The 22,221-nt window shown below is 46.4% G+C and overlaps 1 protein-coding gene across 1 annotated transcript in view; it reads left to right on the top strand.

Moving 5' to 3' along the window:
• The window catches only part of LOC132954716 (RNA binding protein fox-1 homolog 2-like), a 55,774-nt gene that overhangs the window by 20,613 nt on the left and 12,940 nt on the right, over positions 1-22,221 (top strand). The window contains 6 exon segments of the mRNA XM_061027362.1: positions 6,948-7,148; positions 7,547-7,720; positions 8,992-9,045; positions 9,245-9,337; positions 20,961-21,032; positions 22,112-22,199. Of these exon segments, the coding sequence (XP_060883345.1) occupies positions 6,948-7,148; positions 7,547-7,720; positions 8,992-9,045; positions 9,245-9,337; positions 20,961-21,032; positions 22,112-22,199 (682 nt within the window).

Raw genomic sequence — 22,221 nt, 5'->3', positions numbered from 1 at the left:
GTGTGTGTGTGTGTGTGTGTGTGTGTGTGTGTGTGTGTGTGTGTGTGTGTGTGTGTGTGTGTGTGTGTGTGTGTGTGTGTGTGTGTGTGTGTGTGTGTGTGTGTGTGCTGCACAATTCTGTCAATGTGTTCTTTCTATGTGTGCAGCTACACACACATACCTGTGTCAGTGTACGATATCAACACACTCTCATGTTTACTTAACTGCATATTTGACTTAATTCTCTGAAGTTAATCTGTTGGATTATTAATATCTCTCTCAGTGAAGAAGCTCTCACTTTAGATTTATATTTAATACTGAAGGTTTCACTAAAGCTGACCTCTGCTATAACTTACCTTAAGACAGGTCAGTTAACATTGACATATTGTAAAGAGAAATGCAGCTTTCTGATTTTACCGGTGAGCTTGTGAGCCCCTCTATTTCAGCCCTGCTCAGAACAGGCTGTTTCTGTGTCTGTACCTTTAAATATGTAAATGAGCTGTGTCTGACCACGCCCCCTCTCTCGAAGGGCTTGGGTGTACTCGGTCTTTCTCCCTCCATGTCCTATTGTTTACTGTGAGAAGGCAGACTCAGAGGGCAGAACAAACACCTAGCTGTGGGAGTGTCACCCACCTGGGGGAGGGGCTACTGCCCTTTCTGATGTCATGAAGGGAAAATCTCCAAAGGCCTGTTTGAGCACACCCAATCCTTTTTTCTCAGCCTGCCTGAACTGCACAAATTCACTGGCAACCTCTCAGCACCAAAATGTTGCCAATGATTTTGAGCAACGTTTGATGAATATGTATTTTTATGAAGGATTAAAGGGCAGGGTTGAGGTCGTTAGAGGGTCTTAATTCACATCTACAGGCTGCAACTTGGATGTGTTTTTTTCTGCTTTTCTTCTCTTCTTTAGTTGTGTGATGCTGCTAGCTGTAAATCCCTGATCCCTGATCCTAGGTCAGCACTAAAGCACAGTGTTTCAGTGTTTTTTAGTCCTAACAGACTGTTAAAGCCGCTCCACCTCAGGGTTAACTGCTCTCCCTCTGCACATACAGCCATGATGATATTGTTGGACAGTAACACCTCTCTAACCGCTGCTGCCCCGAGGCTGTACGCAGAGGGTCGAGGTGTGAAAACACTCCGCATGTTCCCTCACACAACGCACACACACACATACAGACACATATAAAGACAATCCAAGCCGTGCAAAGACGTGATGCTGCAGAGTCCTGAACGTGTGCAACATCTCGGTTTTCTAAATAATGTGATAAACAGTAAGGTTACATATCTCCTCTGCACACTCTGAACCCAGCTCAGTCTGCAGGACTGAGTCAGGGCCACTCTGAACCCAGTCAGCGCCACACTGAACCCAGCTCAGTCTGCAGGACTGAGTCAGGGCCACTCTGAACCCAGCTCAGTCTGCAGGACTCAGTCAGGACCACACTGAACCCAGTCAGCGCCACACTGAACCCAGTCAGCGCCACACTGAACCCAGCTCAGTCTGCAGGACTGAGTCAGGGCCACTCTGAACCCAGCTCAGTCTGCAAGACTGAGTCAGGGCCACTCTGAACCCAGCTCAGTCTGCAGGACTGAGTCAGGGCCACACTGAACCCAGCTCAGTCTGCAGGACTGAGTCAGGGCCACACTGAACCCAGCTCAGTCTGCAGGACTGAGTCAGGGCCACACTGAACCCAGCTCAGTCTGCAGGACTGAGTCAGGACCACTCTGAACCCAGCTCAGTCTGCAGGACTGAGTCAGGGCCACACTGAACCCAGCTCAGTCTGCAGGACTGAGTCAGGACCACTCTGAACCCAGCTCAGTCTGCAGGACTGAGTCAGGGCCACTCTGAACCCAGCTCAGTCTGCAGGACTGAGTCAGGGCCACACTGAACCCAGCTCAGTCTGCAGGACTGAGTCAGGACCACTCTGAATCCAGCTCAGTCTGCAGGACTGAGTCAGGACCACACTGAACCCAGCTCAGTCTGCAGGACCGAGTCAGGACCACTCTGAACCCAGCTCAGTCTGCAGGACCGAGTCAGGGCCACTCTGAACCCAGCTCAGTCTGCAGGACTGAGTCAGGACCACACTGAACCCGGCTCAGAGTCAGGGCTGCTAGTTTATTTAAATGTAAACTTCTTCTGCAGACGTTGTTCCTTTAGTGAAAACTTTCCCTTCTTACTGCATTCACTCTTTTTGAGCAGAGAAGGATTTTTTTTTTGGAAACTTCCTCATGGATGGAATAAATCGTCTGGAATCGGCTGAGCATGTTAAAGCACTCAAATCCTGCCCCGGTTTGATGCTCATATTTCCATTGGTCTGTTTTGTCTGTTGCATGTGAGGGAATCAGTGTGAAACAAAGGGCAGGAAAATTCCTGAGGTGTAAATATTAAACTCCAATCCAGCTCAGACTCGGCATATTAGCTTTAAGGTTTGGACTCAGTTTAGCTGAAGCTCCACGCTGGTACAACAGTACTCTATAAGATGTTTGAGTTATTGAATGAAGCCGAATAACTGAAGAAATAATAAAATATTTTTTAAAAGCTTTGATTCTAAAATCAAAGAATGTTTTTTATACTTTTTGTCTTTAATTTTAAATCTCTTTCATCCTTGTGTCCTAAATGTGTCTGATCCTCAGTTCACCTCTGATGTATCTCTAATGGAACAAGCTTACAAGCTTTGTGTAATCTGATTGGCTAACTGTCAGGAAGGAGAGGCATGAGCTTCAGCATAGACACGACCATATAAGGAGAGGGGGCGTGTCCTCGGCTGTGATGGACAAAGCAGAGCAGTAAAATCTCTGAGTGACTTCAGGGGAGGGTGGTGGTTTTTAAGAGCAGGGGGGGAAAAAATTCCTCCTGGCTTTTATCAAGCGTGGCGGCAAGGGAAGGGGGCGGAGTCAGGCGGGCATGCTTCTTGAAAGCAGAGAGAAAAAGGAGACTTTAAGGGAGTATTTTTTGTCATGAATCAAATGACCAAACAGCTCCAGTCGACACAAATAAAGCATGATTGATGAGTTTGATTTCATTCTGGTTTTTTTTCTTCTTCTTGGAGGTTTAAAATCAGCGTGTGCTCGACGGCGCTCTCTTCTCCCCCCTCTCCTCCTCCCGTGTGTCTGAGTGTGTGTGTCTGTGAGTGTGTGTGTGGTCGGAAAACATATGGTGTCTCAGGTAACACTGCTGTGTGTGTGTGTGTGTGTGTGTGTGTGTGTGTGTGTGTGTGTGTGTGTGTGTGTGTGTGTGTGTGTGTGTGTGTGTGTGTGTGTGTGTGTGTGTGTGTGTGTGTGTGTGTGTGTGTGTGTGTGTGTGTGTGTGTGTGTGTGTGTGTGTGTGTGTGTGTGTGTGTGTGTGTGTGTGTGTGTGTGTGTGTGTGTGTGTGTGTGTGTGTGGATGAAAAGCATGCATGAATAGGTCATACTCCAGATGGTCCTTCTTCTTTTTTTTACCTGTTGTATTCCATCGACTCCTTTTTTGGCTCCTCATGGCGAGCTTGTTTATCTTCATCTTATCTCCTCAATGTTCAAATCAAGAGTGGAAAGTTTGGGTTGAGACCAGACAAATAAAGCCGCTCATTATTTCCCATGATCCTTTCCTCCCCCCCCCCCTTCTTTTTCTCTTTCCATTATGTCTCTTTTCCCCCTCTCTGTCTCTGTATGCTGCAGCCATGTAGGGCAGTGCTGCTCCTCTTGTGAGCGCAGCGAGGTTAGGAATGTTTTCTTGAACTCTCCTATAAACCTCTCTCAGAGGACGCTTTTATTTCTGTGTTTTTTTAGTCACGTCGTTGTTGTTTATACCTGGATCGTTAAATCAGGACAGATGGGATCTCGTGGTCACTAACACTCTGTCAGTGCTCTTCAAACAGCTGAGGGAGCAGCTGAAACATTTGAGCCTCTTAAATCTGTTTACAGGATAAAAAATGAAGATTTTCAAGTCCTAATTTCACAACAGATACCGACTCTGATAGTTAGATATCGGTGTTAGCAGATAGCGATTATCCCTCCTAATGTGCCATCTGAAGGCGGAATACTTATGTACCTGCCACGCCATGCATGCAGCAGTTAACGCATGGTGGGGAGTAGCCGTTCCACCCCTGATCAATCAATCAATCAAACTTTATTTATACAGCACCTTTCAGACAAATTAAATTGCAGTTCAAAGTGTTTTACAAGAGTGCAGAAAAGTTATTGACAAAAAAGTAGTTTATAAAATCACTGAGAGACTAATGCACACCAATAAGAATTAAAAAAAGAATGAAAATGAAAAAATAAAATATGACACAGGAATAAGATATTAAAATGAATACATAGGAGAAGAATATTTAACGTTGTAGTAGGATAAAAAGACAATACAATAATGTTAGGATTTGAATTTATATAAAGCACTATATAAAAGCCAGACTGAATAAATGAGTTTTAAGACTGATCCGCCATCGGAGGTAGTGACAGAGGCGTGACGCTGGTGATAGTCCTGTTCAGAGCGCCGTTTCAAGGTGGGATATTAACGCCTTTCTGATGTTTCTCTTTCAATCTGAATGTTGCAGAGGTGTAATGCAGGGACGGAGTGACCCCCTCCCCCCTTCTGTACCGTCTGCAGAGGCGCTACAGGGGCGAGACAGCAGGAAGAGCAGCGCTGTGTGTGTGTGTGTGCATGTCTGACTGTGTGTGAATGTGGAGCGCCTGCTGTGCCGTGCTCTCTTGCAGTCCTGCAACGCCGTATCTCGATTTGAATTCACAGACCAGGACAACAAAGTTACGCCTTTACGGAATCAGGGCTTTTGATAACCACTGCACTGGTTGTTGTTCATCACCACCTGGCTATTTGCATACGATCTGAACCAAGCAATAATAACTAACGCATCAAATAACACAGTATTTATAACGTTACACTACTGCAACTGATCCCCAGAAACAGAAAGAGAATAAATCATGAGTCTGTCGTCTTCCTGTTTCTGAAACATCAACCAGCTCTGCTCGTCTCTCGCCCAGTGACACAGAGCGTCTCCCTCTCTTTCCTTTGTCCCACTTCTCTCCTCTCACTCTCTCTCCTCTCTCCTTTTTGGGCGAGTGTGACTAAACCCCGGGCAGGAACATGCCTACAGGACACACCCTTCAGTGGCTGAACACAGGCTCCTGCATGTTTACGCGCTCACATGCCCCGACAAGAAGTACGCTCAGCCAGGGATGGATTTAGGTCCAACCAATGAATTTTAAACCGAGTCTGACGCCTCCTTTAATCATTCGGTGACAGAAAAACCGTAGAGGATGCAGAACACAATCACAGATTACAGATTCTTTCAAACACACGTCACAGAGAGGGTGGTACAGGACGACTTTCCCAGATTTTTTCCGTTCCTGGTTTGTCTGAAACCCTCCTGATGCCTCCTCTCTCTGTTGAGCTCAGACCCCAGAAAGTGTCTGTCTCACAGATGGGCCTTTTTTTTTTTTTTTTTTAAGCCTCAGCTGCTCGTTTACAGCCACTGCGGTCCACACTGCAGAAGAAGGGTGAGCAGAGAGAGGCTTTAGGATTAGAGAGGAACAGAGAGAGGAGAGAGCCGGGTGCTTAGTTTCTCCGGCTAATTAAAGGGGCTGCAGAGAGACCGAGTGTCTCCAGGCGTCACCCGGCTCAGATCAGCCTACGGGGTCGGGCTGCCGGGCCTGATCAGGAAGGAGCAGCTTGACCCCAAACACACTTTTTCTAACTCGCCCTCTGTCTCCGCCTCTCTCTCTTTACTTTCTTGTAAGGTTGTCAAAGGTTGTACTCAGACCTAAGTCCCCTAACTTATCTGATACTGTGTAAACTCGTGCACGCTGTCTCAGGCCCCGATCACACTGAGACGAGACTGAGACTGTAAAGGTTTATTTCCAACATGACTGGTAAAAAAAACTACTATTAGGCGTTTTTGATGCAGCCTCAAATACATATATTGATACTTCCTGAGAGGTGGTCCGACACAGACCGTCTCCCGCTGTGTGGTACATGTGTGTAAATGAAAAACCTGAAGACCTGGATCAGGACCTGAATGTCCTGAAATTGTCCAGAGTTGATGTGTGAGAGGAGCTCACTTTTCTCCTCGTTCCTCTCTCTCTTTGCTGTAAAAGGACTTTAGTTAAACTCCCTCCAAGAATGTCCTTGAGTGTGTGAAAAGATTGAAGCAAGCAATACTGCAGAGTCACACACAAGATAAGGTGTGTGTGTGTGTGTGTGTGTGTGTGTGTGTGTGTGTGTGTGTGTGTGTGTGTGTGTGTGTGTGTGTGTGTGTGTGTGTGTGTGTGTGTGTGTGTGTGTGTGTGTGTGTGTGTGTGTGTGTGTGTGTGTGTGTGTGTGTGTGTGTGTGTGTGTGTGTGTGTGTGTGTGTGTGTGTGTGTGTGTGTGTGTGTGTGTGTGTGTGTGTGTGTGTGTGTGTGTGTGTGTGTGTGTGTGTGTGTGTGTGTGTGTGTGTGTGTGTGTGTGTGTGCAGCAGTTACGCAGCCATAAAGAAACTGTAGATGCTGCTGCTGCTGATGGAGCTGTAACCGCGCGGGGAGAAAAGACTCGACGGGTCATGTGAATTATAGATGACTGCTGAAGGAAATAAAATACAAAACTCAGAGAGCGGCTGTAAACATGTCACCGTTAAGGCGGCACGGTTTGTGTTTATGTCTTTGTGTGACCATCCCGTCCATAAGCATCTCTGTGTCTGTATCCAGTTTTCTGACTCTTAATAATAGATGTGTTTGCAGTAAATATTTCATGCTCGGCTGACTGAAAACACATGCCTGTCAGAGATATGGAGGCTGGGGAGGGAGGGGGAGGGGGGGAGGAGAGGGGGGAGTGGTAAAAAAAAAAGAAGAGAGAGAGAGAGAGTGAAATGTAATAGTCAGGATTTGTACTCCCTCATTCTGCCTCCATCAGGACGCCACAACTACGCAGAAAATCTCAATGAATGCAAATAACTCACCCTCTTCTTCTTTTCCTCCCCCCGTTACCGCTGCAGGGCTCTCAGGATTCGACAGGAGGACAGGAGGGATTGGTGGCCCCACCCTTCTCAGCGTTCCCCCCTCCACCGCCTCCTCAGAACGGGCTGCCAGGAACGGAGTTTGTCCCCGGGGCCATGTTTGGTGCCGGGGGCCAGGGGACCACGGATGTAGGGGCCGGTGCAAACGGAGCCAGCACAACTCCCCCCACCATCAATAACGTAAGCACTCATTGTTGTGTGATAGTCCAGTAATCTGTGGGATTATCTCAGGCTGGAAGAAGAGTCCAGAAAGTTGTAGAGCTTCACTTTAAATGTCGCAGTAAAAAACATTTTTATACATGTGAGCTCATTAGTCTGCAATCCTGGACCCTTAACTCCATTATCCAATCACTGGTGCCAAATATCGATCTTTCATCAAAAACATGACTCACCGTCACTACTTCCTGTCTTCTCACGGCGGCCGCATGAGGAACGTAAACACACAAAAAAAGAAGCTGACGGCTGCATCATGTCAGATAGAAATAAGTTAAAACATGAAAATCTGCATTAGAGCTGCATGGTGTATCTGACCTTCAACCTGCTCCCCTCCCTCACCCCTTTCCCTCTCCCCCCTACAGGTAAAGGCAGATGAGGTGTCCCAGGGCGAGGTGGGCGTGCAGTGCAGTTCAGGAGGCACGGGATCAGTCGGCTCGGCGGACGACCCCTCAGAGGCTAAAGGGACCCCGAAACGCCTCCACGTCTCAAACATCCCCTTCCGCTTCCGGGACCCCGACCTCAGGCAGATGTTCGGGGTAAGATGCGGGGGCCCCATTTATTTTTTAAATGGGATCAATAAATCAGAGTGGACAGGCACAGAGAGAAAGAAACAGGTTAATGACGAATGTTGTCTTTTGTGCAATAGTGACACCTAGTGGTCAGTCGGTGTAACTTTGTTTACTTCACACAAGAAACATAAGAACAACAACAGAGCATGAAGAAGATAATTCAGCCACACACAAGACTTTAAAGTACAAAATATATTCAAATTTAAACCCAGCAGCACGTTAATTTCACCACCTTTAGAGTGTTGAATGCAAACAACACCCCTGCTCTCTTAGAATAGAATAGAATTACTTTATTGATCCCGAACTGGGAAATTGTGGCGTTACAGCAGCAGGTTATCCAAACACACAATATGAGCAAATAAACACAATATAATATTAAATACAAAGTAAATAAGTACTAAAAATATCCAAACTAAGAATGTGAATATATACAACCAGGATTTAACTAAGCATTACTAGTCTTAAATATGAAAGATTAAATACAACATACTTTGCTGGAGGTCGATGTAAATGTGCAAAAAAACAGAGTTATAAATGAACAGTATTGACATAGGGAGCTGTCCAGAGCTGTGCAATCAGTGATGCATAAGTTAAAGTGCAGGAGTGTAGACATGTTATCAGTAGAAAATATTCAATATAACGGCGAGTAGACAGACTCTTCTGGTTTCCCAAACATCATCATCACCCCACAAGAGAGGAATTTTCTTCTGTTGAATTCAGCGGACATTTTTAGGGAGCTGGTCGGGCAGTCTGCGTGCAGCTCATCTGGACACTTTCTGGAAATGTCCGGCAGTGCAGTGTATGTGTGAAAGGAGCTTTAAACAATTCCACAAAATTCCTGCGACCCTGAACGGGAAAAGCGGTTTAGATAATGGATGGGTGGATGGATATTTTTTTAAGGAAGCACAGCAAGAAGATGGAGATTATTCACCTGTCTAGTTGGGTAGTTATTTATTTTGAATAATATACAACATGGAATTTAAAAGTCAACTCCTGCAGTCCGAGCGGAGAGGCCGCCTCGCTGCTTTGGTAAACGTAGCTGACCTGTTGAACATCCGATTCTGTAGTCGAGCAGAGAAACTGGAGACGTTACTCGCCCAGATATTAAACAGTGTTCCAGAAGTTTCTGACTTTTTAGAGGTTTTTACAGAGGCGATCATCCAGAGGGAAACACAGATTGAACTGAACGATGTCTTTGCTAATTTCTTCTCTTTTTTTTTTTTCTTTTTTTTTTGCAGCAATTTGGGAAGATTCTGGATGTCGAGATAATTTTCAATGAGAGAGGTTCAAAGGTGAGAACACATTTGATGATTTGTTGACAGGTAATCTCAGTCTGCTTGATGTTTCTCTGTAATGATGAAACCTTTAAACTTAAGAAATCACTGTTTTTTAACTCTAGTTATCTCTGATGTGCAGCCTGATGTCCCTCATGACGTGTCCTTCTCTCTCTCTCTCTCCCTCTCTCTCTCTAACCTCTGCCGTGCACCGCAGGGTTTTGGCTTTGTGACATTTGAGACCAGCGCAGACGCAGAGAAAGCCCGAGAAAAGCTGCACGGCACGCTGGTGGAAGGTCGTAAGATCGAGGTAATTTTCCTCTCTCTCTCTCTCTCTCTCTCTCTCTCTTCTGTCTCCTCTCCGTACGACCATCGTAACTCTGCTTGATCACTGACTGCCAGCTCGCTCCCATCCTCCCCGTAGTGATATGCCCCCCCCCCCACTCTCTGGTCCTCTGCTGTGTGTTTTTCTTGATTAAAAAAAGATAGTTTCTTCTTTTGTTTTTGTTCAGTTTTTATTTGGAGGGGAATGATTTGGGGGGTGCAAGAACACAACATAAGGCATGCTGGGTATTTTTCTACAGCATTTTTTTTACATTAAAGGGACACTGGACTTCATTTTTTAATGGGGTCGTAGAGAGGAACTTATCAGAGTATCAGGATGGACCTTTGTGTGGAGAAAGCGACATGAAAGCTCAGCTGTTCACTGCTGAACGAGAAGCTGCAGAAAAACAGAGTTTGACATCTTTAAAAAATCCCGACCTTAAAAAATGATTTTAAATTTTAACAATGCAAAGAAAGGGGCACTCCTTGAACTCATAGCACTTTAAGTTGAGGTTCTCTTGATCGGGTTACACGTCGTCATGAATCAACTTGATGCAATAAAGGAATTTTAATCTTGAAAAGTGATAAAGCAGTTTCACATATTTCTCGAGGACTGCCCCTAAAATCCTCCTTGTTCACACATGCAACCCCCTCCCACTCGCTCGAGGTGAATTCTCCTGATTATATCCTGCTGCATTCTCACATCAGCTCTGCAGATTAATGTCTAAAATATACACCTTTTAGGCATTCCGTTAGGTTGCACCCCATGTAGCGATGTTATAGTCCTCCAAGCGGGCAGCACGGTTCAAGTCCGACCTGCCGCTCCTTTCCCGCACTGTCAGCACTCCAGCCTGCTTCTCCACATAAAGGGCCATTTTACCTTCTGTAGTACTGTCACTATGGATCAGGTTCCTCCATATTACCCCACTTTAAAACAATCCTGCGCTGTCCCTTTAAGCTGATGCATCTTAACCTTTGTTTTCCCACTGATGTGCAACTCGTAGCCACACCAATGTTTCCACTTTTTCTGCACCGATTGGTTGGATGTTTGTGCACAGGAGGTCAGGAGGGGATGATGCATGGCAGACTGTTGTCAGACGCTGTGATTCTCCTCCTGAGTGTAGAAATCCTGCTGAGTCCCCCCTCTCTCTCCGTGCTGCAGCTGAGTGGTTGTGACATGCTTATGGCTCCTGGTGCAAAAAACAGCAGCATGCTGGGAATCACAGCGACACCAACGCATGTTCACACACTGTGAAAGTCTGACAAAAGATCTGTGTCCTCGAGTTTGAAAGTCTCTGTGGTTTCCGGTTGTTTTGATTTCATTTAATGTGATTTTTTAATTTTTTTTTATATGAAGCATGTGTTTTACGAGTGTTTTTTCTTAATTGGGGGTTTCAATCGGTTCATGTTGGATCTGTAGCTGCTGTAAGCCAGGATTTCTGCATGGGCTTACTGTGGGGATTAGTGTGTGTGTGAGTGTTTTCTCGTGTGTGTGTGTGTGTGTGTGTGTGTGTGTGTGTGTGTGTGTGTGTGTGTGTGTGTGTGTGTGTGTGTGTGTGTGTGTGTGTGTGTGTGTGTGTGTGTGTGTGTGTGTGTGTGTGTGTGTGTGTGTGTGTGTGTGTGTGAGTGAGTCAGTTCCTGCATGATGGATGAGGCTGGCTGGACCCTTTTTTTTTTTTTTTTTTTTTTACTTTAATACTCTCTCTACGGTGTGAATGAAAGACAGCCACCTGCATCCACTGATACAGCACACTCCCTCCACCCACCTCCACCTTCAATCAGCCAATCAGCAAGCTGAACCCACACTGATGCAGCCAATCAGTACCCTGCATCAGTCCTGCCCTTGTGTTCAGTCGACATCAAGTGTTGCTTTAACCTGATCTTTTCCTCCCGAGTCGTGCATGTCGTCAGTCAATCAGCGAGCTTTTGTTCTCAGGCCTCACGCTGCATGTTGTACTCGTCGTGGTGTCGGTCTGTAGCGAGTCCTGTCTCAGCTGCATGGTGGGCCAACAGCAGGAGTGTGTAGAGCGTGTGTCTCTCTGTCTGTTCACGGTGCATGGGCTTCTGGTGCGGGACAAATGGCGGATGTGTGTTTATAGATTCCCCTCAGCTGAGGAGAGGAGGCTGAACATTTCTATTGGAGGCGATGCTCTCTTTCCTGCAGCTGCTGCTTCTTTCACTGGTCGTATCATTTCAGAGTTTGTTGAATGTTTTCACAGAGATGATGGCTGATGATATACATGCATACTGATTCAGAAACTCTGAAATCCAGGCCGACTGTATACCGTGGTTATACAATAAGATCTGGCTCTTGTGTTGTTGTGTTTTCCACTGGCATGATTTAAGTTGACGTAGCAGAAGTTTGCATGTGTTTTGGTATTTCATGGTGGGAGTATGTCGCCTGACTGAGGCAGCGCTGCAGAATCTTGACGTTTTTTTTCTTGCATGACTTTTTGTTGAAAATGTTTTTGGCAATGGGAGGTTCACTCGTTCACTTAGCATGGAGCTAGCTGCAGCTGGGTGCCTTGTAGATTTGTAGGAGTCTTATTTGGATTGAATGATTTACGCTGCTGTATTTAACTGGATCGCTGACACTTCTTCTTCTTTGGTGCATGCATGCCAAATGGGAGTTGATTGGTAGTTGTCCTCGTAGCTGTAGCTGCTCGTAGTGTGCATGCATGTAGCCGTTTGAACAGAAAGAGAATTTGTGTGTTTTTAAGTTGAACTCTACTTGTCTTTATCTGGATTAAAACTCTGCGCTTTGAAGAAGTCAGTCTCCTGAGCGGTGTTTTCATGTAAGTGGTCCAACTTCAGTTCACTTTGTCTCCACCTGCTTCTCTGTGATCCCACCTCTTCCCTCCTTCATTCTATACATAGCTGTTAGAGGCCCATGTATAGGTGTGAGAGCGTGTTTTATAAGATGTTCTTTACTCACACACCTCGGTACACCCCCCTCCCTCTCATGGCTGTTTCTCTCACTGTTTAGTGCTCTAACAGAAACGGTGAAGCTGTCCTCATTCCTGACATTTTGGCTCTCATCGACTTGTGTTACTCTGTCGGACATCCTTAAAAAAAAAACAATCTTCATACGCGTCGTTGTTATGCTGCGGTTACTGGCTGTGCATGAGGTGCATCAGGGTCTCTGCATGGTCTCTACTGTGCAGCCGAAACTCTTCTCCAGTGATGAAGACATTCGTCTCGGTCTGCAGACTCTGCATTCTTCTTTCAAATGCAAAAAAACAAAAACATGCAGTACAGGATTGCTCCAACGGCTGCACAACAAATCCCAATTTCATCGTCATCACACTTTGAACACGTGCAATTAAGATGTGGGAACTGCACATGATCATAAAATGTTGAAGCCCCAATTTTAATATCACACAAATAAAAACCTTAAGATCTTAAAGGCTTTATATGTGATTTTTTGATCCAGCAGATGTCGCCCTTGAGCACCAGCATGAAACCAAAACAACTCGCGCTGCATTGTTGTGTTAGCATGCTAATGCTAGCGATCTTTATTCTGCTCGTATTTACCTGAAATGAGCGTGATCTAGAAACACAGTTAAGCAGTGAGTACAGTATGTTATTCTTCTTTTCTCTAGTCCCTCAATTAAACAACTTTTATACACGAGGGGAGGAGTCAGCCGGCCGTCCGGGCGATGTAAACAAAGTGAAGATAGGACTCTGAAAACTCTGAAAACATCACAGACAGTGGGACTCGGGTGTTACACCCATTGTAGACAGTCATGACTCACAGAGTTATTTTCAGAGGAGATACTTGATTTATATATTTAAGTGTGAAAAATCACAAATAAAGCCTTTCAATTGAAATAATTCTGCTCATGCTATGCTGCTGAGATTGAGCATGACATAACCCCGACACGTGATATGAAGAGTCATGCTCCATTTGTCCTCCTGCAGAACCCGCTTGCTTCAGGTATCATCAACATGTTTTTTGGCTGCTGGGCGGCTCAGAGACCATGCTGACACTCTCCTTCACTAACTCCTGCTCTGAGGTCGAGTGTTGTTTATGTGGCTGCAGTGTCGGGGGGAAGTGACGGCTCCTGCACAGCGCAGAGTTTTAGTCAGACATTTGAAGGTGTGTGTGTGTGTGTGTGTGTGTGTGTGCACAGGGATGGAGGGCTTGTGGTTAGAGAGTGTCATCATCATCACTGCATGGATGACGGTGTGCGGTCAGAAGGATAAGATGAAGCTACGCCTGTGGTTCTGCATGCCTGACCAGCACACACTCCTCGACGGGACGCAGTCGGCCTGCGGCTCGCTGTGGCCTTTTAAATCGTTCAAATGTTACAAAAACCTTTTGCCTGAGTTTCCTCTGCATCATTTCCATCGTGAGTGTGTGAGATGTTGGACAGGCAGCGGCCCGAGGTGAAGGCTTCTTCCTGCTTTCTGTTTCTGCATGACACGACCAGGACGGATGGATGATTGAACCGTGTGTGTGTGTGTGTGTGTGTGTGTGTGTGTGTGTGTGTCGCTCCATGTTCTGTCTCTTCCTCGTCCTTTCAATCACTTGATGCCAGTCGAGTTTGTCCTCGTTTCTATTTTTCTTTCCTCACTATTTGTTTTGATGTTTTTTTTTGTTCTTTTAGTTTTTGGTGAAACGGGACTTTAAGCCCTCTCTAAACACACACTCACTCACTTTTCTGTCAGGGAGTTTGTCACTTGTTAAATATCCTCGTCCTCTGACCGACGTAAACCCAGACAGCGTTTAACCAACTCTGCTGCTCTTGGGGGGGGGGGGGGGTGTTGTTCCAACATCCTGTTATTCTTTCTTCTTTTCTTCTCTTCTGTGTTTTTTTCCCTCCAAACAGATCAGTTGTTTCTGCATACAGTCTCTAAGTAATTTAGATTTTCGGGATAAAGGATGGGATGCACCGATCCGATCAGGTGTCCGATAGATAGAAGCCTTATTCAGACCGCCGTTTCAAGCCGCGATATTTACGCCTCTGTGTCGTTCAATCTGAATGTCACAGAGTTGAATCTGAGGCCGAAGTGACACCCCCACCCCATAAAAATAATGTTACAGAGGTGCCAGGTCACTGATGATGACTGACTGTCTGCTCCTCCTCTCTCTCTCTTTTATTGTATTTAAGGAACATCTTTATTTTATAATATTACTTTTTTAAATCACAAACAGGTAGTTTATTTTTCATGTGTTTTCACTGTTAATAAAATACATATTGATATAACACACACAGGCTGAGACACACACATGCACAAACAGGATCATGTGGACATGCACTCATGGAGAGATGTCAGAGTGAGGGGGGCTGCACATGAAAGAGCGCCCGTGCAGTTGGGGGTTTGGTGCCTTGCTCGAGAGCACATCGGCAGTGCTCAGGAAGTGACCTGGCACCTCTCCAGCTACCAGACTAACTTTTAGACTCGGTCTGCAGCGGGACTTGCCTACGTTTCTTAACCCAGGTCCCTACAGACTGACTTACTGCTGCCCCCGGAGCTAGTTGCACCCATAATGCATTTGGGTTGGTCCCTGGTCTCGGTAGGGCCAACGTGTCAGAATCAGGACATGAAACTGTTGGATCGGTGTATCCCTCGATGAATCTCCTCAGAGCATCATCAATCTCCTCGAGCTCCGTTTAGCATCCTCTCTCCCTCTTTTCATCCTCTGTCCTCTCCCTCTCTCTTTTGTCTCTGACACTGCTGCTGTCAGGTTTTTTTATTTCTCATGGGGGGCGAGAAGTCGACGAACGAGGAGGAGGAGGGGAAATGGTACAGTCGGGTCGGGGGGGGTTTATTTAGGTTTCTTTTGTTCCGAGGCTTATTTGTTCCTTCATTTATTATATTTTTTCTGTTTCCCTGACGACTTCTGTGTGTTGTTGTCAGTCTCCACGGTAACCACTCGCTGTTTCTGCGGCAACGGTAAGTTTTGTACAAACATCTATCACTGAACTGATCCCCCCCTTCCCCCCCCCACCACCACCACCACCCCTGAATGGGCATTAGATACATAAACATGAACAGCATTAAAACTAAAGGTACAATATTATGATTACAGTGTGCAGCGCAGGAAGCTGTGATGTCATGATTCAGTGCAGAACGCAGGATCACACACACACACACACTCTCTCACACACACGCACACACAGACGGACACAGCATCTTTTAACAGATTGGATCTATTAACAGTAATTTATCCTCCACATGCCCCCCCCCCCTCCCCCTCTCACACCATGTCATTAACACCTCCTCACTGGGAATCACTGAATGTAACCACACACACCCCCCCCCCCCCCCTTGCAATGACACGGCTGTCCACGACCATCTGATTAACTCTCCATTGGACTCGATATGAGCAGCATTCATCGTCTCGATTCATTCAAAAATAAAAACAATCAACAGAAGATGTTTTGACTGAATGAACAGCTGGAGCTGCAGCGTGAATAAATCTGCTCTGGTGATAAATCTCTTATTAACCCGCCTGCTTTCATGTTAGTGCACATTTCTTTAAAGTCTTAATATGTGATTTTTCACACTTAAATATATAAATCAAGTATCTCCTCTGAAAATAACTCTGTGAGTCATGACTGTCTACAATGGGTGTAACACCCGAGTCCCACTGTCTGTGATGTTTTCAGAGTTTTCAGAGTCCTATCTTCACTTTGTTTACATCGCCAGGACGGCCGGCTGACTCCTCCCCTCGCGTATAAAAGTTGTTTAATTGAGGGACTAGAGAAAAGAAGAATAACATACTGTACTCACTGCTTAACTGTGTTTCTAGATCACGCTCATTTCAGGTAAATTTACATGCAGTGTGAAGATACGAGCAGAATAAAGATCACTAGCATTAGCATGCTAACACAACAATGCAGCGCGAGTTGTTTTGGTTTCATGCTGGTGCTCAAGGGCGACATCTGCTGGATCAAAAAATCACATATAAAGCCTTTAATGTGAGCTAATCAGACCACAAAGTGTAACGACGGCACAGATTTAGATTTGGATTTGTTGTAGAAACACAGGAGGAGGTTACAGGACGATGGACGCTTAAGGCCAGTTCAGACCAGGAAAACAAATCTTTAGGGACGCTGCAGCGAAAAGTTGGACGTTTACAAATCAGGCACGATTTCTCCGCCAGAAGAAAAACAACTTCAACTTTTTATCAGACATTGTTGTCGATAAGAAGTTCCAATATTACGTCCTTGTCCTCTTCTGGTTTCCCCGTTTTGGAATGACGATTACAGACTACCGCCCCCTGCTGGCATGGAGGGTTATTTCCTCTTAGCATATGCAGAACGTACGTGGTGGTTGGCCGTCAGCTGTAGTCTTTGCGGTCCGTTCAAGTGCAACTTTTTGCCAAGACGTGAGGCGTCACAGTAGTTGGCCTGTAGTTTTTTGCCGTCTGCTTAGCGTGTCAGGTCCTTAAATGGCGGCAGGTTGACCCCGTGTCTCTGAGTCTCTGTGGTCTGAGCTGGTCTTCAGGAACGTCTTCAGATACCGAACAAAGACGATAAACCTCTGCGCCTGCTGTCTCTCTTTATCGACCGCTGCTCTGTGACCATATGTGTTTCTGAACCGATGTGGGGTTTACCTAACTCTCTGTTCATTTGGGTCTCTCTCTCTTTTTTATGCTGCTGTTTTTGTTTTTGTTTTTGTTTCCTCGGTTTGGTTTTCTTGTAGTGGACTGTTTGTGTAACAGTAGTCGTAGTCTCGTAGTCGTACTGGTCTCAGTTTGTGACACACACTTCTGATGCCTGGCAAAGTGTCTCATCTTTATTTAATTTCTCTCCTTTTTTGGGAATGAGGACTGCTCTCTCTCTCTCTCTCTCTCTCTCTCTCTCTCTCTCTCTCTCTACCTCTCTCTCTCTCTCTCTCCATCCTTTGGTGCTCTGTTTCTCAACCCACCACATCCGATGAGATTTTCAGGAGAATGGTCACCAAATCTAATTGCTTTATTTGAATGATGCACCTTGGGATATCTGTGTTTATTTTAAAAACGTTTTTGATTTGATTTAGTTTGTTTTTTAATGTGTGTGTGTGTTGCTCAAGTGAACTTCCACTTTCTCTCTCTCTCTCTCTCTCCCTCTCCTCTATCTCTCTCCTCCTCTCTCACTCTCCCTCTCTCACTCTCCCTCTCTCTCGCTCCCTCCTTCTCCTCTCTCACTCAACCTCTCTCTCTGTCTCTCTCTCCCTCTCCTCTCTCTCTCTCTCCCTCTCACTCTCCTCTCTCTCTCTCCCCCTCTCTCTCTCCCCCCCTCTCTCTCCCCCGCTCCTCTCTCTCTCTCTGTCTTCACTCCATCTTTGTGTTTGTAAACGGACTGGCTCTCTCTCCCTCTCCTCTCTCTCTCCCCCTCTCTCTCTCCCTCTCCTCTCTCTCTCTCTCTGGCCCCCTCTCTCACGCTCTCTCTCTCTCTCCCTCTCTCTCCCTCTCTCTCTCTCTCTCTCCCCCTCTCTCACTCTCCTCTCTCTCTCTCTCCCCCTCTCTCACTCTCCCTCTCTCCCTCTCTCTCTCTCTCCCCCTCTCTCACTCTCCTCTCTCTCTCTCCCCCTCTCTCACTCTCCTATCTCTCTCTCCCCCTCTCTCACTCTCCCTCTCTCTCTCTCCCCCTCTCTCACTCTCCTCTCTCTCTCTCCCCCCCTCTCTCACTCTCCCTCTCTCTCTCTCTCTCTCCCCCTCTCTCACTCTCCCTCTCTCTCTCTCACTCTCCCTCTCTCTCTCTCTCTCCCCCTCTCTCACTCTCCTCTCTCTCTCTCTCCCCCTCTCTCACTCTCCTCTCTCTCTCTCTCCCCCTCTCTCACTCTCCCTCTCTCTCTCTCTCTCTCCCCCTCTCTCACTCTCCCTCTCTCTCTCTCACTCTCCCTCTCTCTCTCCCCCTCTCTCACTCTCCTCTCTCTCTCTCTCCCCCTCTCTCTCTCTCTCTCTCTCTCTCCCCCTCTCTCACTCTCCCTCTCTCTCTCTCTCTCCCCCTCTCTCACTCTCCCTCTCTCTCTCTCTCTCTCTCTCTCTCCCCCTCTCTCACTCTCCTCTCTCTCTCTCTCCCCCCTCTCTCACTCTCCCTCTCTCTCTCTCTCTCCCCCTCTCTCACTCTCTCTCTCTCTCTCCCCCTCTCTCACTCTCCTCTCTCTCTCTCTCCCCCCTCTCTCACTCTCCCTCTCTCTCTCTCTCTCCCCCTCTCTCACTCTCCCTCTCTCTCTCCCCCTCTCTCACTCTCCTCTCTCTCTCTCCCCCTCTCTCTCTCTCTCTCCCTCTCTCACTCTCCCTCTCTCTCTCTCTCTCCCCCTCTCTCACTCTCCCTCTCTCTCTCCCCCTCTCTCACTCTCCTCTCTCTCTCTCTCCCTCTCTCTCTCTCTCTCTCCCCCTCTCTCACTCTCCCTCTCTCTCTCTCTCTCCCCCTCTCTCACTCTCCCTCTCTCTCTCTCTCCCCCTCTCTCACTCTCCCTCTCTCTCTCTCTCTCCCCCTCTCTCACTCTCCTCTCTCTCTCTCTCCCCCCTCTCTCACTCTCCCTCTCTCTCTCTCTCTCCCCCTCTCTCACTCTCCCTCTCTCTCTCCCCCTCTCTCACTCTCCTCTCTCTCTCTCTCCCCCTCTCTCTCTCTCTCTCTCTCTCCCCCTCTCTCACTCTCCCTCTCTCTCTCTCTCTCCCCCTCTCTCACTCTCCCTCTCTCTCTCTCTCCCCCTCTCTCACTCTCCCTCACTCTCCCTCACTCTCCCTCTCTCTCCCTCTCTCTCTCTGTCTTCACTCCATCTTTGTGTTTGTAAACGGACTGGCTCTGTCTCTCTCTCCTCCTCACCTGCATCCCGTCCTGATCGTTGTCTCGTACGTGTTTCGATGTGGGAGTGCTGCGATCGTTTTGATTGGTCTCTATGCTGCATCCGATGCTTGCTGATTGGCTGATTTATTTATTTACTTTTCCTTTGGTTTGTTACTCACTCTTGGTTGTGATGCGCCCATGTTTGGCTGCGTGTAATTTCTGTGTTACATGATTATTGATTTTGTCAAAAAGAAAATGTTTTTGCACCCCTTCTTTCTCTCCCTTTTTTTTTTTAATATTCTGTTCGATGTTGGGATGTAAACCTCTGACGTTTGGGTTCATATGGAAATCTTTTTTCTCGGGGTTTATCGGCGAGGGCAAGAGTGCGATTAGGAACGCTGTTTTTATTAACACTTTCAGATTTTCCCTCCATATTCAGTTGATTTGCATGAACTCCTGTTAACCAGATGTCATGAATTAAAACACATCAATAACCTGCACACACACACACACACACACACACACATTCAGCTGGTAGATGGTGAGCGGTAAAGGAGGTCAGTCCAGTACATGCCGGATCCTGGACTGACCTGGCTGACTCACTGAATCACACAGTTTAGACTGCGGTAAATAAGAAAGTTCATTAAAGGAGCAGTATGTAACTCTGACCCCTAGTGTTTAAAATGGATACTGCAGTGTAAATTCTAAACATCATAGAGAGCTGTCTCCCCCCCCCCCAGAGTGGATGCTCACACAGGTCACCATGTGGTGGACTCTGAAGCTTCAGTGTTTATCCAGCTCTGCATGGGTCTGTAAACCTTTCTGTGTTCTAACCTCTCTCCATTTTTCAAAAGCATCTCCAATATTGATCCTAGTTTGAGCACGTTTCTGCTCGTGGAGCTTATTAGAAACATGCAGAGGCTTTTTAGGTCGGGTACAATCACTTCTATCTGAACCACTTCTCTTGCCCGCTTCCATCGCTGCAACACCTGTTGACCTGATAACTGCTCTCATATCTGACAAACCGAGGGGCGTCCAAAACGGTCGTGTGGGGGCGTGTCTTAAAAGCGCCTACCTTCTCTGGTCCAAACAAATCCAGAGCATTCAGGAGCAGAATCTTAGAATCTTTTTACTAGCATCAGATCTGAGTTTAAATTCTGTTGTTGTAGCGACCCACAGCCCTGCAGAGAATGTCGTCATCACCTTGATTTATTAACTGGATTTTCTCCACATAAACACTGGCGTTCAGTTGCGTCACAGAGCTAGCTATGCTAAGCTAATTGATTCACTTATTTGTTGCTGACCTCGTCATTTGCAACGAGGGAAAAATGTGGTGAACCTGATTTCCATTTGAATGGAGCTTGACGGATAAAGAACATGACTCACTGAGAGGCAGCGAGGACTTAATGGTCTCCTGAATGAGAGGGCAGCGTGTGTGTGCACTCTCATTCCCCTGTCTCACACACTCACACTCTAACACACACACACACACACACACACACACACACACACACTCAGTCCTCATCCAGCCAAAAAGGTCATTAATCTGTAGCTCAGCACACAGTCAGATGAGGAGCTCTGACAGCACACGGGTTATTACCGAGACACAATCTCGTTCTCTGAAAGCCCATCAAAGGAAGATGAGGAGAGATGAAGGGAGCCGAGTGCGAGGCCTTTGAAGCTCCGAAAGAAGATTATCAGCCATCTTCGATCCAAAACCAGAGCATGAGACCGAAATATCCGCCGCCATGAACATTAACGAGAGTAGAAAGGAGTCCACAGTACTGTCACCTGTGCTGTGCATGCCCAAAACAAGCACAGCTCACTTATTTTCTGCCTTCCCCCCCCCACGACCCCCCCTGTTTTTATGTGTCATCACAGCTGCAGCCGCAGCAGCAACATAACCGCTGTCAGCCGTGGCAGCTCCACAATGAATCACCAAATGTCTGCTGGGTAACTTTCCTTTAATTGCACGATGACTGAAAATCCCCCCAAACAGCCTGCACCATAAAAATACAGACACATAAATGAAGCGTCTCCCCCTCCTCCTCCTGTTGTGCAAAAAATAAAGCCAAAGTTCCCCCGCCATGATGGCCGCTGATGTTCTGCTCATTTGGAGCATCTGCACAGAAGGGATCAGATATTAACGTCACGCCCTTTCCTCTAACCAAACACTAAGTTTACTCACCGGTAGTGATGTCGCAATATCAGAATCAAAACAATATTTTTTAAATGTTTGATTCCACAGCGACAAAAATGGAAGTCCCAGGCGTCCGATGACGAACTCTTGCAACCTGCCTAAATTGCACAAAACCTATTTGTGACACGGTCCGTTTTGGACGCCCCTCAGTTTGCCAGATATGAGAGCAGTTATCAGGTCAACAGGTGTTGCAGTGATGGAAGCGGGCAAGAGAAGTGGTTCAGATAGAAGTGATTGTACCCGACCTAAAGAGAGACAGAGACAGCGAGAGACAGCTCTCTACAATGTTTAGAATTTAGACTGCAGTACCCATTTTAAACACTAGGTGTCAGAGTTGGACCGTGCTTTACCATGATTGGTTAACAGCTAGCTTTAAGTCTACTCTGTGCCTTTAAGATGATATTTAGAACATTAAAATCTGAGATATGTTGCTACTTATGTGGGGCAAAATAATTTTATAATATGTCGGTTATAAAAACAGAACTAACGACATCACATCGCACTTTTCTAAAGCAGTTACAAAGAGTTTTTTATGCAGAACAGAAAAGGCAGCAGGGGGATGGAAAACATGGACAAAACAGAAACTGAATTAAAGAAACAGACTGTGTAAATGATGAACAAACACAAATCAAACGAGACAGAGATGAAACTTGTGATCTCTCAGTGACAGTTAAAACACACAGAGAAGCTCTGAGACTTTTAATCTCTCTAACACGAGCACATAAATCTGTGTTTCTCCTTCTTAATAATCCCAAACATCAGACTTTTTGTGTTTTAAATGTTGCTGCTTCTTTGTGTGTTTGTGTCTGACCGTCTGCTCCTCCGCCCTCAGGTGAACAACGCCACCGCCAGAGTCATGACCAACAAGAAAATGGTCAGCCCCTACCCCAACGGAGAGGCCCTCAGCACACTGCCTTATGGTAACCACGACAACCGACACAC

This window comes from Labrus mixtus, chromosome 20 (assembly GCF_963584025.1).
Source record: "Labrus mixtus chromosome 20, fLabMix1.1, whole genome shotgun sequence".
In the NCBI taxonomy this organism is placed as follows: domain Eukaryota; kingdom Metazoa; phylum Chordata; class Actinopteri; order Labriformes; family Labridae; genus Labrus; species Labrus mixtus.
This window is presented reverse-complemented; position numbering and strand designations above follow the sequence as displayed.